We start from the raw sequence: 15,463 nt of genomic DNA, 5'->3' as shown, positions 1-15,463 counted from the left end.
CCCCGTCGTGTTGTTGCGAAAAATTAAGTTGCATAATATATATAAATAAGATGTAATTTGATTATCAAACTAAAGCAATTTGATACAATTTTGAGCCTAAAAATAATTAAGATTACATGTTTTTAAGAGAGAAGAAATAAGAGACAATTTAGATCATAAATCTATCATCCAAATGCTAAAAATAATTAGGGTAATCTGGCTTAACGGGAGAAGAGATAAATAGCATTAATTACACTTAGTGAGGATGAACTATATAAGTATATATAAAAGTATATAGGGTATATAGCACCATGGATTTACCTAGATCGGAAGGGGCATCACAACAACTCGATCGATCATGATGATCGGTGGCTCCTTTCAGTTAGCACCTTGCGGAGATTAACGATAGGTCCTCTTTCCAATCTATTGAGAGTTTCAGATCGATACGGAAATATGATCGCCTGCGGGCCTAGCTAAGAGATAAATACGTAGATTGGAAGTTTTTTCTTTTTCCTTAAAACTTCTATGATTTTTCTAAGTTATTATTTATTAATTTCCTTAGCATTAGAGTGCCACATGGTGGTTTAGGAGCATTCGTAGGAGTGCCACGTGGCGACATAAGAGCGTTTGTAGAAATTTTAATAGACTTTTAGTAAATAATAATAGATAATAGATAATAGATAATAGATAGATAGATCATGCATGCATCCATGTATGTGGTTCATATGTATGTCTAAGATTCATATGGATTGTTAGTGAATATAGATGAGGGATTGAGGGGCCAAAACGTCTTTTAATGTGGAATAGATGGAGTAAAAGATCAGCAGTCAGCGAGCGCCATGTACCATGTCTAGTGCATTTTCAACCATTTTTAATGAAAAACTTGGTTCGGATTTTAGAATTGAGTATACGACGAAATGGAACAAATCATCTTTCATCAACGAAAAGACACATAAGAGGGCAAATAATTCTTAATCACATGTTATTCCAATCTTCTTTTTTCGCGATGATCGAGCCCTTGATGTCACCGGTGAATCCGACCGAATGAATCGGTGGTGGTGCAGTGCCGTTTGGTGGATGCTCTGTAGCAAGGTGATTGACCAAATTGAAGACATAATATATATGGTTAATTTTATCTAGTGTTAAATATAGTTAAACATAATGTGGCATATTTTCATCTAGCATTCTAGCTTGTCCCCACCACATGGCAGGGTATGCCGCCGCACTAGTGGCATGAGACAACTTTTGCTGGTTCATGACGCAGAAGCCATTACCATGGTTGCATCTCAGTTTGATAGTCCTGACGCACCCGCCTGCACTGCTTTGAAGGCTCGAGTAATCCTTTGGCGATTGGTATTTGAACCCCAGGAGGCTGTTGTAGAGACAATATTTGTTGTTGATGTCACAGGTAGCTGTATGGCCCACACATGACATAGGAGTCGCATTGGTCAATTGGGTAATACCACAAGTTGTTTCATGCCCCGGTGCTCCACACCGCGCGTTGCACTTGGCGTGTTGTGTCATCCACGACAAACCAGGACAATAGAGACTAGTCGTTGTTGGAATAGCTATAAGATATCTCGTCGGGGCTGGAGATGATCGTTAAGGTGAAGTCTGCAGATTGAAGGTATGGCACGCCAGTGAGCTTTTTTATTGTTGAACAACTTGTTGTCATATATACTCATACTGACGAGGAAGAATTTTGACATCCCGCCTTAGACAAGTTTGAAAGTGTAGTCTCCTAGCAACGGGTCAATTGGGCTCTTCCATGAGGTAATGTTCTTGGTGATGCCAGCCTTCATGTCTACCCCGAGCTTCATGTCGACCAATTGAGTTTCTATCGAATAGTTAAAACTCTCCACGCAATGCTCTGGTTGGAGAAGCTTCCGTCAGTGCTGAGGATCAAGTTGCTATCGTCCTGAAGCTGTGCGGTCATGTTCTCGGCGTTGTTGAGGACCACAATGTGGTGCGTTGCTTGTCTAGGACAACTAGGTGGCCATTGGCGGAGACGCAGGGACTGAGAATCCTAGCGTATCATATGCCAAGGTATGTCCTTCCGTTGGTGGTGCTACGCGGCTGAAGAAGCCAAAGCTAAAATCATGGTGGTGCTGGGCGGCTGAAGAAGCCAAAGCTAGAATTACCTCGTGCCGAGACGAGCCTCTTGTTGCCAAGCTAGAATATACTTTTTCTAAGATTTTAATATTGGAACTAAAAATTGATTTTGGGGGAGGGGGCATTTGTCTTGTGCGATTTAGAATTGATAGGGGCCAAGGCCCCCACTAGGTACATATGCTCCTATTTTCAGGAAAGAAGACCAGAATTTAATTACAACAACATTGATTGTACCTGTTTTCAGGAAACAAGACCATAATTTAATTACAACAGATCAATTGTATATTAGATAAATGTTGCATGTTAAGTCTACGTGGGCTTGAAAATTAACAATTCGAGTGGCCGCTGCTGTAAATCGAGTGGCCAAACCCTAGGACCTTGGCGGCATGGATTTTGATTCTTTATGGCGTGGAGTGAAATTTCAACAGAATTTGAAGATCTTTGTTATAATTTACAAGCTCCTACGAAATGTAGGTGTTTAATCTTTTCGGGAAAGTATTATAATTTACTACAACATCGCTTGTATGTCAGATATATGAATGCAAACCAGCAGCTATTAGCTCTCTTCTATTTAAGCAGCTAGCAACAAATATCAACCCTAGAAGGAGAGCTTTTCTTTTAATATCAACCCTAGAAGGAGAGCTTTTCTTTTTTATTTCTTTCTTTTTTTATATTAATCGTTTCTGATTATACATTCCTGGTCACTAATATGGATGTGGCAGTTTTTCTCCTTATTATTTCCAAAATTATTCTCCTTATTATTTCCAAAATTTAACAATTAAAAAGATGGATAAGATTTTTTTTTGTTGAAAAAAAGTAGTTCTTATTTGTGAAAAATTGAAAGCTCTCAATAGACTTTTATGATATTTGGCTAGCTAGTGCATCAGGTGAAGACTGAAGAGGCATAATGGAAGTTTTTCGTAAGAACATAGTGCGACTGATATGTGGGGGTTCACCTTTTTTTAATTTATTTTTTGATTGAAATGTAATGACATGTGGGTCCACATGAATACCACGCTGACTCATTCAGGTTAACCATAGTCAACTTATCATATTAGCCGAAATCGGATACAATACTGCACTGGTGCCTTAGAGCATCTCTAATAGATGACTAAAACTAGAGTCCCAAAAATCCTGTATTAGGGACAACCAAAAAATATTGGATCCAAAAATCATCCACTTCACCAAGAGGTGCCTAAAATTATAGTTCCTAAAACATTGAAATTTGCCACGTCATTACGTGCGGGACCTTTTTAACTAATTTTTGACGGTCTCATTTGTCATTAGCCGATCGCGTGCGAGCGCAGAGGCGAGACCACGACTCAGCATCCTGTAGCGCCGTATCTGCTATCCCGATGACACGAGAGCGACGACATCTGCACGCAGGACACAGGAGTAAGCGGTGCACGCAGGACGCAGATGCAAACGCAGGCGCAGGTGAGGTCGCTTGACTGGCGGCGTAGGCCGATACACCAGGTGTCCAGTGTCCTCGACTCAATGAGATCTTATTGAAGTAAATATCCGTCTTTTTGAATACTTCAAATGTCGACGACAAATTGATGATAGCACGACAAATTCAGACATATCAGTAAATCCCCTGAATAATACTAGTCTAAATATGACTGCATCTAGTTCTAAATCCCCTGAATTGCAAATATAACAAGTTTTGCATTACACAATCTGAAAAATAGACCTCTAAATATGACTGCATCTGAAATTAGCTGCAATAGCACCAAGACCAATATCACCATTTCTTTAAGCAGCCAGCAACCTTCACCCCATCTCCGCAAGCTACAGATTGAGTTAACATCAAATGAAAAAAAAAAGAGTTAATCATGTTACTGATCAATAGGCAACAACAATTAAAAGGCTTACTGATCAGGGTACTGATCACACTATTATAAAGGCTGAAGTTAATTATGTCATGCCACTAGTACAGTGTTATGAAAAAGGCTGAAGTTTGGCACAATAATCTGAATGCCACAGAATTGCCCATAAGTTGCATCTAAAATATCAGGCGATTTTTAAGCTCAATCATTGCAGGCCAGATAGATTGATAGGGTATTTGTGTATTAACTCACAACATGTTTATTGCTCACTGATCATGTGCAAACCTCAAGATGGTGTAGGTTGGTTCACTGATCTTGTTATAATGCACCTAGCAATGCTAGTTCTACCATCGAAAAGACTAAATTCCCTTCCCATAACAATGCCATATAGAAAATTTCAGGCTGAGCTATCAATCTCAGTCATTGAACCTATTTATGTGCCTAATCACACAAATCAACAGTATTGCCCACCCAAGCTCTCAATTGACTACTTGAGTCCTAAACCACCAAATCACAAGCTCCCACGATATAAACCAACTTGCATAATCTTACCCAAATAATCTTGGGCCCCAAGCTCTCAATTGACTACTTGAGTCCTAAACCACCAAATCACAAGCTCCCACGATATAAACCAACTTGCACAATCTTGCCCAAATAATCTTGGGCGCCGTCGATTGACTCAAAAGGAGCAGAACGATCAATGGAGAGCGAGTGAATGATTAATCTAAAATCACCTCAAACAAGTTCAACAAATTTAGTACCAAGTACATGTCGTCAAGCCAGCGTGCTGAACGGAGGGGTAGAGAATGAAAACGATGAGGACGAAGCGGACGACGACGGCCCCCGAGGCGCTCAGGATGAACAGCCGGCGGTGCCCTGAACAGAACGCCCTGGACAAAGGGGAGGCGGCAACCTGGCCCGTCTGACGGAGGTGACGCCATCTGAACTTATTTCTTACAATCACACGCCATCTGACAGCCCATGGGCCTGAGCGGGCTTTTCCTCGAAGTCGGCGCGGACGCGGCTGAACATGACCATGTCCCTGGGCCTCCCCTTGAGCACGACGTACCGGCGCAGCACGCCCTCCCGGGCGAACCCGGCCTTCTCCAGCACGCGCTGCGACGCCGGGTTCTCCACGTCGGCGACGGCCTCCAGCCGCTCCAGCCACGGCCACTCCGCGAGCACCGCCTCCGCCACCGCCCTCACCGCCCGCGTCGCCACGCCGCGGCCCCAGTGCGCGTGCGCCACCCGGTACCCGACGGAGGCCCTGCAGCAGCCGGAGCGGAGGCGGCCGGTCTCGGACTCAGGCTCCGGGAGCGGGAGGTCGTCCGCCGGCTTGACGGAGATGGATCCCACGGGGCGGTCGGCGCCGGCGACGCAGATGGCGCGGTACCACGGGTGCGGCAGGACCTTGTCAACGATGTAGCGGCGTGCCTCGTCGACGTGCGAGTAGGCGTCGCGGCGCTGGAACCGGACGACGCGCGGGTCGGACGCCCATGCGAAGAGCGCCTCCGCGTCAGCCTCGGTGAACTCCCGCAGTGTAACCTCCGCCGCCTCCGCCTCCGCCTCCATCTCCGTCGCCGGGTCAGGTCTCGTCTCTGCCTCCCACTTATACACCTCGACAAAGCAGCCAAGCTTGACCGGAGAAGAAAGCTGCGGCGGCGAGCCGATCGAGACCATGGGTGAGTCACCGTCGTTTGGTTCGGTTTGACTTGACCAGCTTGAGGCCCACAAGGCCCATACAGCAAATTGGGCCTAGAAACTTCATGGGCCAAAGGCCCAACGAGGGTCAAAACCCAGAAGCGGCAGCTCGCTTTTTCCCCAACCCGGAGGAGGCCGAGGAACACACAGATCCAGCCGCAGAAGCAAAACCCAGGAGCAGCCATGGATCCCCTCGCCGTGCTCCGGGACTACGCCGCCCGCGGCGACCTCGACAAGATCATCTTCTCCGGCGACGAGGTGCTCTTCGGGTCGGAGTACACCTTCCCGGCCAACGCCCCCACCGCCTTCACCAACAAGCAGTCGGGCCGCCCCTACCCGCTCTCCGCCGCCGTCTTCCTCGCGCAGCACAACGACCTCAAGCACACCGACTTCATCCAGGCCGCCCGCCTCCGCCGCATCCCCCCCGTCTCCCTCCCCGACCGTAAGACCTTCCTCGACTTCCTCCGCCATGGCCACCACTCGCTCCCCACCGACCCATTGCTCCCCTCCGCGCTCCCGTCCTTCGCGCCGGAGCCCCAGCCGGCGATGCCCGAGGAGCCCGAGGGCGACAAGGCCTCCGGCGCCTACATCCGCGCCCTCGAGCGGACGCTCAAGGACAGGAACGCGCTCCTCGACGCCCGCGGCCGCGACTTCCTCGCCGTGCTGCAGAACGCCACGCGCCGGGAGGAGGAGCGCCGGCGGAACAAGGACAGCGCCCCCTCCTCCGCCCGCCACGAGCCCTCCTCCGCCGCCGCCGCGGCCGCCATGGCGAAGCCCAAGGTGGAGAGGTCCTTCGGGGACGGGTTCGTGCCCATCATCCTCGTGCCGAGCGCGTCGCAGACGCTGATTACGATCTACAACGTGAGGGAGTTCTTGGAGGACGGTGTGTTCGTGCCGAGCGACGAGAGGATGCGCGCGATGAAGGGGAGCGGGAAGCCCGAGTGCGTCATGGTGCAGAAGAAGCTGATTCGTGGGGAGAGGGCCGGTGCTGGTGGTGGCGCGACAACGTTCGAGGTGAGGGACAAGCCGGCTTCGCTTAAGGCAGACGATTGGGCGCGGGTGGTGGCCGTGTTTGTGCTCGGCAAGGAGTGGCAGTTCAAAGACTGGCCATTCAAAGATCATGTTGAGATCTTCAATAAGGGTAAGGATTTCATGCTTTTTCACTAGTGCGTATAAAGTCAACCAAATCACTTTAAGATTTTAACATAATGACACCTATGTTCTGTTCTTGCGAATTCTAGTTGAGAAAATTTAGCCATTGAACTTAGGTTAGTTTGCTATTGTTCTGTGCAGCGAGAAGTAATAGACGCTTTGTTTTTGTACTAGTTAAAGTTCTTCATTTGGCCGCCTTGTAGATATAAGGTTAATGTTGTTACCTAACAAACATGACTGTTGATGGTTCCTGCTAAAATTCATGCAATCATTTGCCTGTAAGGAGTATGCTTTACTCTATTTGTAAAAATCTGCATGATAGAATTACTAATATTGTATTTGTTTTGGCTAAGCATACTTTATATAGGTGCCAAAAGTTACTTCAAATTAATTTAATTATGCTAATTGTGTTGAGCATGTTTAATCATTTAGACCGCATGCTTTTGTTTTTTCATTTCATAATACAGTTAACAATTTAATCAGAAAATACTGGTTTGAAATTTGAAAGAAAGCAGTCTTTAGAATGCTCTGTTCCTAATCAGCATGAATTTTTTTTAGAAGGCACACAATATGTTGATTATTGTTTCTGCGGCATAACATCTTAAAATTTGTGTCAGTTATTGGTTTCTATGTGCGCTTTGAAGATGATAGTGTGGAGGCAGCCAAAGTGGTCAAACAGTGGAATATTAAAATCATATCTGTGAGTGTTAGATGCATTTAGTTCCCATGTTTTAAAGTTTTTTTTTAAAAAAATCCCTTGCTAACAATTACTTGATTTGCTGAGGAGCAGATAAGCAAGAATAAAAGGCATCAAGACAGAACAGCAGCCCTTGAGGTATGGGAGCGGCTAGAGGAATTTATGCGGGCACACACATAGTTGAAGTATCATGTACACCAGAACGGCAGGATCATGTAAGCGGTCTATCTTATTTTTATTTGAAAAGAAGATCCTGAGTTCTTTGGAGTTCTGTAATGTTGGACATAATGGTTTCCTACTCCATGTTCTAGTACTGCTGCCTTCGTGTATCATGAATGGTTTACTAATCCCTATGGAGTATGGATTGACCAATCATAGATAATTTGTGATCTAATCTGAATTGCACTGTAGCTAGTGATTAGTCAGCTCTGCATATAACTGATCCTCACAAAGAACATGCATGATGTTTGTGACTATCAAGGCTATCATGCTAATTCTGTGAACTGAAGTATTTTTAGTTGCCTATGCAACCTTTTGGATCTTTACAGTAGAACTTTTGTCCCGTGTCTCAGTAAACGCAAGGTGTGTAATTTGCATTGTCAGTAACGGTAGTTGCTGCCTGCTGCTATATTAATTATAGAGCCCTGGCAATGTTATTTGATTTCGGAATTATTGGCATTTGTGTACATAAGTTCATGTTTTTTTGCCATCTATTGTTTCAAGGACTGCTCAAGAGTTTTGAAGTGTGTGCTATTGCCTTAAATTATTTACCCATTCTGACTGCCTGCTGCAGCTGTCTGGGTGAAATTGTTAAGCTATAGTTTTAATAGGTAACTTTTTAAACCTTTTATATATAAAGAATCAGAGTGAAATTGTTTGCAATGGGGCTTCCCCAAGCATTTCAGTTTGTTTGGTTCTTGCTAGTGAGGAGGTCTTTGGAGTTTGACTGGGGCCAAGGGGCTATCGCTGATTTTGCATCCCGGCTAAGTGGTCTTGAGAGTCAGGACATCGCAAGGGCCTTGTTGGGGCGCCTTTGCTCGTTTTATTTTGTTGTGTTCTGTATTTTGTGTTTTGTGTCATTTGTTTTGTTCCTTTGTTTTCTCTTTTCTTTGTAACTGTGTCGAAATGGTATGCAGCTGTCACGTGTATTCGAGAAAAATAAATAAATAAATAAATAAATAAATAAATAAATAAATAATGAGATACTCCCTCCATCTATTTTTGATAGTCATATTTCCAAATCTGAAAAATTTATTTTTGATAGGCATATTTCAATCCAACAACTTATCATCTTAATGTCTTTCTTTGATTTAATGCGTGACTCTCCATTCTTCCACACAAGATTGACTACATGGGTATAGAGAAATGTAAATATTAATGAATCACTCGTTTACGAGGAATGACTAGTAGCATGTTTAAATAGATGATAAGTAGAATCACTTATACTTGGTCTGTGTGCCAAGATGAAATATGACTATCAAAAGTAGATGGAGGGAGTATTATTTATTGTTCCATTGCCTGATGGTGGCAACTGGGATTGCAATTATTCATCAGATTATATTTGGCAATGTATTTGCCTGCATTTTGTCATGGACCTGAACTCTGCCGATTCAAAAAAGGACCTGAACTTTGCCTGTTTGTAGTTGGGGGCTTGAATACTTTTGTATGATCTCAATGACATTGCTTCCTCACTTTTACAGATCTAAGTTTCACGCTGAGCGATAGAAGTGGATGCTATTCTGGGTGAATTATTGACAGGTGGAACAGCCATCCTTGATCTTTGTTTCTTTAGTGACCTTAGATATGTTCAAATGCGATGGCAGGCAGGAACCTCCTTGCCTACACCCATGAGCATGTGTAACCTGTGTACAATCAGTCGCTGAGCTATGGCGCATGGGCATGTTTAATTGCAGATTGCTGACATGTGCCTTGTTGACGCACGCATTTGTCGTGCACTTGTCATATTTTAAGCAAGTACATGAACATAGCAAATGTATGCTAAACATAGTCCAGAGGTATGAAATGAACTATTTAGAGTTTCAACTAGTAGCTTTCTCACGATTATTTCTTGTAACGTGCAATCACAATTTATGCTGTACAAGATGGAGACAAAATCATACATGCGTGGTGATAACTGAAAGTTACTAACGCTGCTAATTAAGCAGATTACACATACATGGCTGAAACATAAACAAGAAACAGAGTGATCACAGCGGCAGCAGCCATATTTCTGGAGTTCCGTACACCTGCTGAATGCAGCAATTCTGGCAGCTTTGATGCAACTTGTGAACCAGCGCTCGATCCAGCGTCTCCCGGCGCCGTCACGGTGGCAGCAGGAGAATCGTCGGCTGGCACCGGCGGTGCTTCTGACGCCTCCGGTTCAGCCGGCGCCGCAGACGGTGTCATCGCCGGCGTGTCCGGTGCAGCGGCCGGTGCCAGTGCCGCCGGCGTCGCGGAGCCCGGCTCAGAGCTTTTCGCGGCCACATCTGCATATGCATCACCACGAGAAATGGCAACAACTTATATCAATTATTACACCCAATTTTCTTTTCAAGATTAGATGAACTGTAAATGCCGGTGAAGACGTGAAGTGCACAGGGACAGGGGGCGTGTACCATCGCAGGGGTTGCTGGGCAGGTTGCACACGTTGGGGACGATGGCCTGCGCCTGGCCGAGGAACAGGCCGAACGGGCCGGCGGCGGCGAGCCTGGACGCGGCGCAGAGGCACGGACCCTGGGACCGGAAGAACGCCCGGAGCTCGGAGCAGCACGACGACAGCGTCGCCGACCCGACGCCGAACGCGTAGCCGATGCACGGGGACAGGCTGAGCGGTGCCGCCGGGCAGCTCGGCATCGTCAGTGCCGTCGGCTGCACCGACGCCGCCGCCGTCGTCATCGTCGTCTGCGCCGCGCACAGCGTCGCCGCCGCCGCCACGACGACGGCGAGAGCGAGACCCACGACCCCGTGCCCGCTCCTTGCCATCAGTGACACGAGCAGACGACGACACGATCAGAGGTGAATTATTAGACGATTATAGTTCACGTACGTAGACGAGAGGGACCGGGAGATGCATGGTTTCATATACCATGAGCTGTTGGGGAAAAAAAAAAGGAAAACGAGAAGTAGTGGAGGATTTGGAGGGAAAAAGTAGCAAGCTGTTGAGTGAGAGATACAGTATCAGTTACAGTGGCGGGTTGATGGGCTGGTTGATCTACCGAGCTTGTTGCGCTTTGCCAGCGATCGAGCTAGGGACCGGGGCGTGTGCACGTTGCGATGAGCGCGACGTGGCCTCTTTTGGAGGTTTTTACCGGTGAACCGATCGGAGAATGTCGTGTGTGCGTGTGCGGCATCGCGCTCGTCATGCTACATGCGGTGTGATTGTGATTTGTGGACGTGAGTGTACCAGTGGTCGTGGTCTGCTTTGACATCAGTTTGGTTGGTGATCAGCCTGGTTACTTTCCATGCTTTGTGCAGCTACTTCAGATTATCGTACTATAGGATGTCATCAGCGGGGATTTAAGCCTTTTTGGGACTAGGGAGTAGCTGGAAGCCTGGAACCGGATAACAGCAAAAACCATTGGAGTGGCATTGGTTAGGTGCAGCTCTGTTTGAACTTGTAGTTTGGTGTACGTTGCCACTGGAAAGTACTATTACTAATTAACGTGCTTGATAGGCTTGACATGATTTTACTTGGGGCATTAAGCTTGATATGTTTCTACTTAGTGCATGTCATGTCTATTTTTTTTATCTAATTGGGATTTACTTAGTGCATGTCATGTCTATTTTTTTTATCTAATTGGGATTTTGCATCTCATTTAGATTATTTTTAAACTCAAACTTTATGGCTGTGCGTGCATCCTAAATACAGAGGATAGGGATGCAAGCATGTTCCTTATCTTAAAAAACTGTAAAGTAAATGATCCATGGCGTTCGCGAAAAAGAAAATGATCCATGAAAAATAATGTACTAAAATTTAATCGAAGTAAGCACGCTAGCTAGGTTTGCTTTTGCTTAGATCAGGCCGGTGGCGGGCGCTGGCGCAAGCTACCTGTTGTGCCGGATGCGTTGATCAGACGCATGAATCTCGGCGAGGATTACGGCTCCCCGCAGCGACAGAGGGGCGAGGGCTGGTCATGCCTGAGGCCTTCGCACCGAAATCCGACCGTGTGGCGGCGAGGTGCGCGCGGCGGCTGAGACGATTGGGTTTCGCGGCGGCCGGCGCGTCGGGACGAGAATCCAGGCATGGCGGCGGTGGCGCTTGGGTCGTCGACGACGTGGCGGCCGCACGGGAGCGCGGACGGTGGTCGGGCCACGCGGGGATGCGGACGGTGGCGGTGGTACTTTGGGGGACGTGGATGGCGTGGTGGCTGTACGGATGCGCAGGCGAGGGCGAGTCTTCGAGCAGGTACAATAGCAATAGCAGACTATAATAAGAGTAAGGTTAATAATACAGCCGACCTGTTGACTATAAGATTTTTTATACCCTTCTTTTAGTTTACCCATATAATAGTTAGCTCTTTACAATTAATACATGGTCCACTTGTCTCTCTCACATAGTTTTTTGGTTCTTGTGTCCAAGCCGGCTATAAGTTTACAGCCCGCTTCTCCTCTTTCTCCTCTCCTCTCTCTTCCACCTCAGTATTTAGTCGGCTTATAGCCTACTATTATACTTGCTCTAAGTCAGCTGTAAATATATTTTAAGAAAATAAAATAGAAGAAGAGTAGCGGAGCACAGCCTCTAAGATGCAATATGTGTATGACAGGTGGAATCAGGTATTAATATTGTACTTCCTCCGTTTCATTTCTAGCATTGCCCACATCAATCTATTTTATAATACTAAAAGTCCATTAAATTTCCTATAAACGCTCTTAAACCGAGTGGCATCCTATAAACGCTCTCAAGTCGCTAAATGGCACCCTAATAAATAAGAGAAATTTAATTATTTATTTTTATTTAAATTGATGGACCCATTATTTTGGATGGTTAGATCTATTTTGTAAAAGCAAAAATCACATCCGAAACCAACGACGTAGAGGCATCATATATACTAACGAATAAAAGTACGTACTATATGAATGTAGGTCCTGTACGTACTTCCCTTCTTTTCCTTCCTACGTTAGAAATTAAAATTAAAATTATTTTTACATGCAAAAAATAATCACAAATAGACCAATTACTATGTCTAGCAGCTCTCCCTCCGTCACAGATTTAAACATCCTACGAACTATTCTAAGTCGCTACGTGGTGCAATTAAATTAGAGAAAATACTAAAAATTCTTAAAAATACATAACAACTAACCATTGATTTCTACTTAAATTGATGGGTACATTTAGGTGGTTAATTTTTAATTAAAAAAAAAATCCAAAATCTCTCTCTCCCCCTCCCTACCTCCGTGTGGTGTTAAAGTCCATTAAATATTTTTTAAATGCCTCTATGACAGTCTTAAATTAAAGAAAATCTTAAAAAAATTAAAAAATAACTATTATATACTAAAAGTCCATTAAACATTATATATACTCCTAAGTCACGAAGTGACACCTTACAAATACTTCTATGTCACCAAGCCGTACTCTAATCCGATCATCGATTTTCATTTAAATCGGTGTATCTATTATTTTATTTTATTTTATTTTAGAAGGTTAGATTTTTTTTTAAAAAAAAACACGCACACATCCAGAACTTCCCCATCACGTACGTACGAACAAGCTATCTTCATGAAAAATACCACAAAATAGGTCTTCCCCTGCTAGGTCTAACTGCTCTCGCTCTGTCACGCTAAAGATCCTATGATCGCTTCTAAAATGCTACGAGGTGCTATTAAATTAGAGAAAATACGAGAAAATCTTTAAAAAGAAACAAAGCATCCAGCTATCGATTTGTTAGGGTATTGTCACAATCTCTATTCGGGTACTTGTTAAGTATCGCGACGCATGGCTGACATGATGTTGAGGTTGTGTCTTGTGGGTACAGTGGTACACCTCTGGCCAGAGTTTAAACTATTCGAATAGCCGTGCCCGCGGTTATGGGCGGGTCTAACAATGTCTTTCGCGATTAGTTTGACACTTCTCACCTTAATAAATGATGCTGTAATTGGTAATAACTTGTTGAGCTCCTGGTTTGGAATGGTATATTCCTGGTTTGGAGATAGAACTGTGCAACCGGGGTTGGTTGTTCAGAATGGTTGGGCCTATGCAACAGGGTATGTTGTATAGTGTTGGATTAATACTGTTTAATTAATACTTTACTGTTTTATTAAATTCTAAAATATTTATTAAAGGCTATTTATGCAAATGAGACTATACTATGCCATCCTTTGTTATCCTGTGCACTTACATATTTGCTGCGTGGCTTGCTGAGTATGTCATATACTCACCTTGCAATCATTCATCAGAGGAGGAGTTCTACAGTGATGCTGATGGTGTGGATGATTAGGCGTAGCCTTGGTCAAGCTGCCTGTGGAGTGGAGTCGTCTGTGCCATTTATCTTATTTTTTCCGCTGCTTAGATCTTTATTGATTGAGAGGAACTATCTACCTCTGTATTGACACTTTATTCGCTTATTAATTAGAGTAATAATTGTACTCTATTATCAATTTGTTATTGTGTGCCACGGCTGATTCCTGGACGAGGGTTTACACACATGTAAATGTTTGGAATTTTGGATAGAAATTCCGGGCGTGACAAGTTGGTATCAGAGCCTCATTGACCCTAGGTTATGCCAAATGGTTACCTATAGAAGCCCTCTAAAAATACTGAAAAAGTAGAACTGTTCTCCTCTATTTCTCTTTTAGTTAAACCAAGCTAATGGCACATGCAGATTATAGTCTTTTTAATTCTGTCATTCAAAAATTATTTATTATTCCTGTGTTGTTAGTACCGTACATCTATTACTGTACTAATGGCCCATTTACCAGCAAAAGTTTTACAACATTGTTTTATTCAATCTTGCTGCAATCTAATAAACTTAGCATGTTGATTTTATAACTCTCTTTTATTTTATATCTTTTTGAAACTTGTTATTCAAAAGTTCAAAATTTTGTGATCCCGTTTTCAACTGTTTCAACTTATCTTGCAAAGATTGGTTTACTTTATTTATTTACCTTTTACTTTGATTTTCTAACTTTATTCAAATTAATCCAAAAACTTATGCTATTAATTGGATAAATGTCTTAACTCCCTCCTTTCACTTGTCTTTAGATGCCGCGCTACAAGCCTGAGTACTTGTTCGGTACTGAGGGATTTGTCTAGGAGTTGCGTACGATGTCCTTCGCCATAGGATTCGGGACTGCCCCTTTCTATGCCCAGATTCCTCATGATCGTGATGAAGAGAAGTGCCGTGTCAAAGTCACCTTGAACAGTAATCGTGAAGATATCCTATCGGTGATGTTCGAGGCTGGAGGGGGAAGCTTCATTCATGCTTGTCAGGAGGTGGCAAGGATTGCCATAGGAGAGCTCCGCGAAAGCTACAATGACCAGTTGGCCGACACTGAGTATTGCTACCATCCTCGTCAACCCCAGGGAAGTGACCGTGGTAGCTATATTGAACCTGCAGGGATTGAGAATGATGCTACCACAAGGCATTTGGTTGAGATGCTGTGGGCCATGGATGAGACCCGCGCTGAGATTGTGTTAGCAGCTCAAGATCGTGAAGACCGGAATCGCGGAAAGATCTGTAAGCTGGAGGACTAGGTGGATCGTTTGGAAAAGGAACTAGCCGCATTGAAGGGAGAAGCACCACCACAAAAGGCCAGGGTTCGTCTTACCGCAAGGAAGAGAGCTCTATTTGTCCCTCGCTACTAGTTGGCGCCTAAGGTTCGTGTGGTGGAAGAAGAAGAAGCTGCCCCAGTTCCAGCGGATCCTCTCGTCGTTAATGTAAGTGATGATGATGGAGAAGATTCAAAGCGCACCATTCAATGGTCGAGTGGGGAGCTACTCAAGATGATGAGGACGAGCCGAACGAGCCTTCAATCAACTCCGATGCCCGGAAGACCT

The 15,463-nt window shown here is 44.7% G+C and overlaps 3 protein-coding genes across 4 annotated transcripts; 1 reads left to right on the top strand and 2 right to left on the bottom strand.

The window, feature by feature from the left end:
- Nucleotides 1–3,139: 3,139 nt before the first annotated feature.
- LOC127767069 (uncharacterized) lies at nucleotides 3,140–5,749 on the bottom strand. Of its 2 annotated transcripts, XR_008016333.1 has the most exons (2): nucleotides 4,682–5,749; nucleotides 3,140–3,882 (listed from the first exon to the last, which is right to left on the bottom strand). XR_008016333.1 is itself a non-coding variant. In XM_052292285.1 (1 exon), the coding sequence occupies exon 1, from the start codon at nucleotides 5,598–5,600 to the stop codon at nucleotides 4,881–4,883; it is 720 nt and encodes a 239-aa protein (XP_052148245.1). In that variant the 5' UTR covers nucleotides 5,601–5,749; the 3' UTR covers nucleotides 4,637–4,880. The 2 variants fall into 2 exon arrangements, 1 of the variants encoding a protein (XP_052148245.1); XM_052292285.1 differs by lacking the exon at nucleotides 3,140–3,882 and having other exon boundaries at nucleotides 4,637–5,749.
- Nucleotides 5,710–9,645, top strand: LOC127767067 (protein CDC73 homolog). The gene is made up of 4 exons (XM_052292283.1): nucleotides 5,710–6,762; nucleotides 7,391–7,473; nucleotides 7,564–7,685; nucleotides 9,171–9,645. The coding sequence occupies exons 1-3, from the start codon at nucleotides 5,805–5,807 to the stop codon at nucleotides 7,648–7,650; spliced, it is 1,128 nt and encodes a 375-aa protein (XP_052148243.1). The 5' UTR covers nucleotides 5,710–5,804; the 3' UTR covers nucleotides 7,651–7,685; nucleotides 9,171–9,645.
- Nucleotides 9,513–10,527, bottom strand: LOC127767071 (non-specific lipid transfer protein GPI-anchored 15-like). Its single transcript, XM_052292287.1, has 2 exons — nucleotides 10,086–10,527; nucleotides 9,513–9,956 (listed from the first exon to the last, which is right to left on the bottom strand). The coding sequence occupies exons 1-2, from the start codon at nucleotides 10,450–10,452 to the stop codon at nucleotides 9,637–9,639; spliced, it is 687 nt and encodes a 228-aa protein (XP_052148247.1). The 5' UTR covers nucleotides 10,453–10,527; the 3' UTR covers nucleotides 9,513–9,636.
- Between the last annotated feature and the right edge of the window lie 4,936 nt (nucleotides 10,528–15,463).

This window comes from Oryza glaberrima, chromosome 3, assembly GCF_000147395.1.
Source record: "Oryza glaberrima chromosome 3, OglaRS2, whole genome shotgun sequence".
In the NCBI taxonomy this organism is placed as follows: Eukaryota; Viridiplantae; Streptophyta; class Magnoliopsida; order Poales; family Poaceae; genus Oryza; species Oryza glaberrima.
The sequence above is the reverse complement of the archived record's forward strand: the minus strand, read 5'-3'. Positions and strand labels throughout refer to the sequence as shown.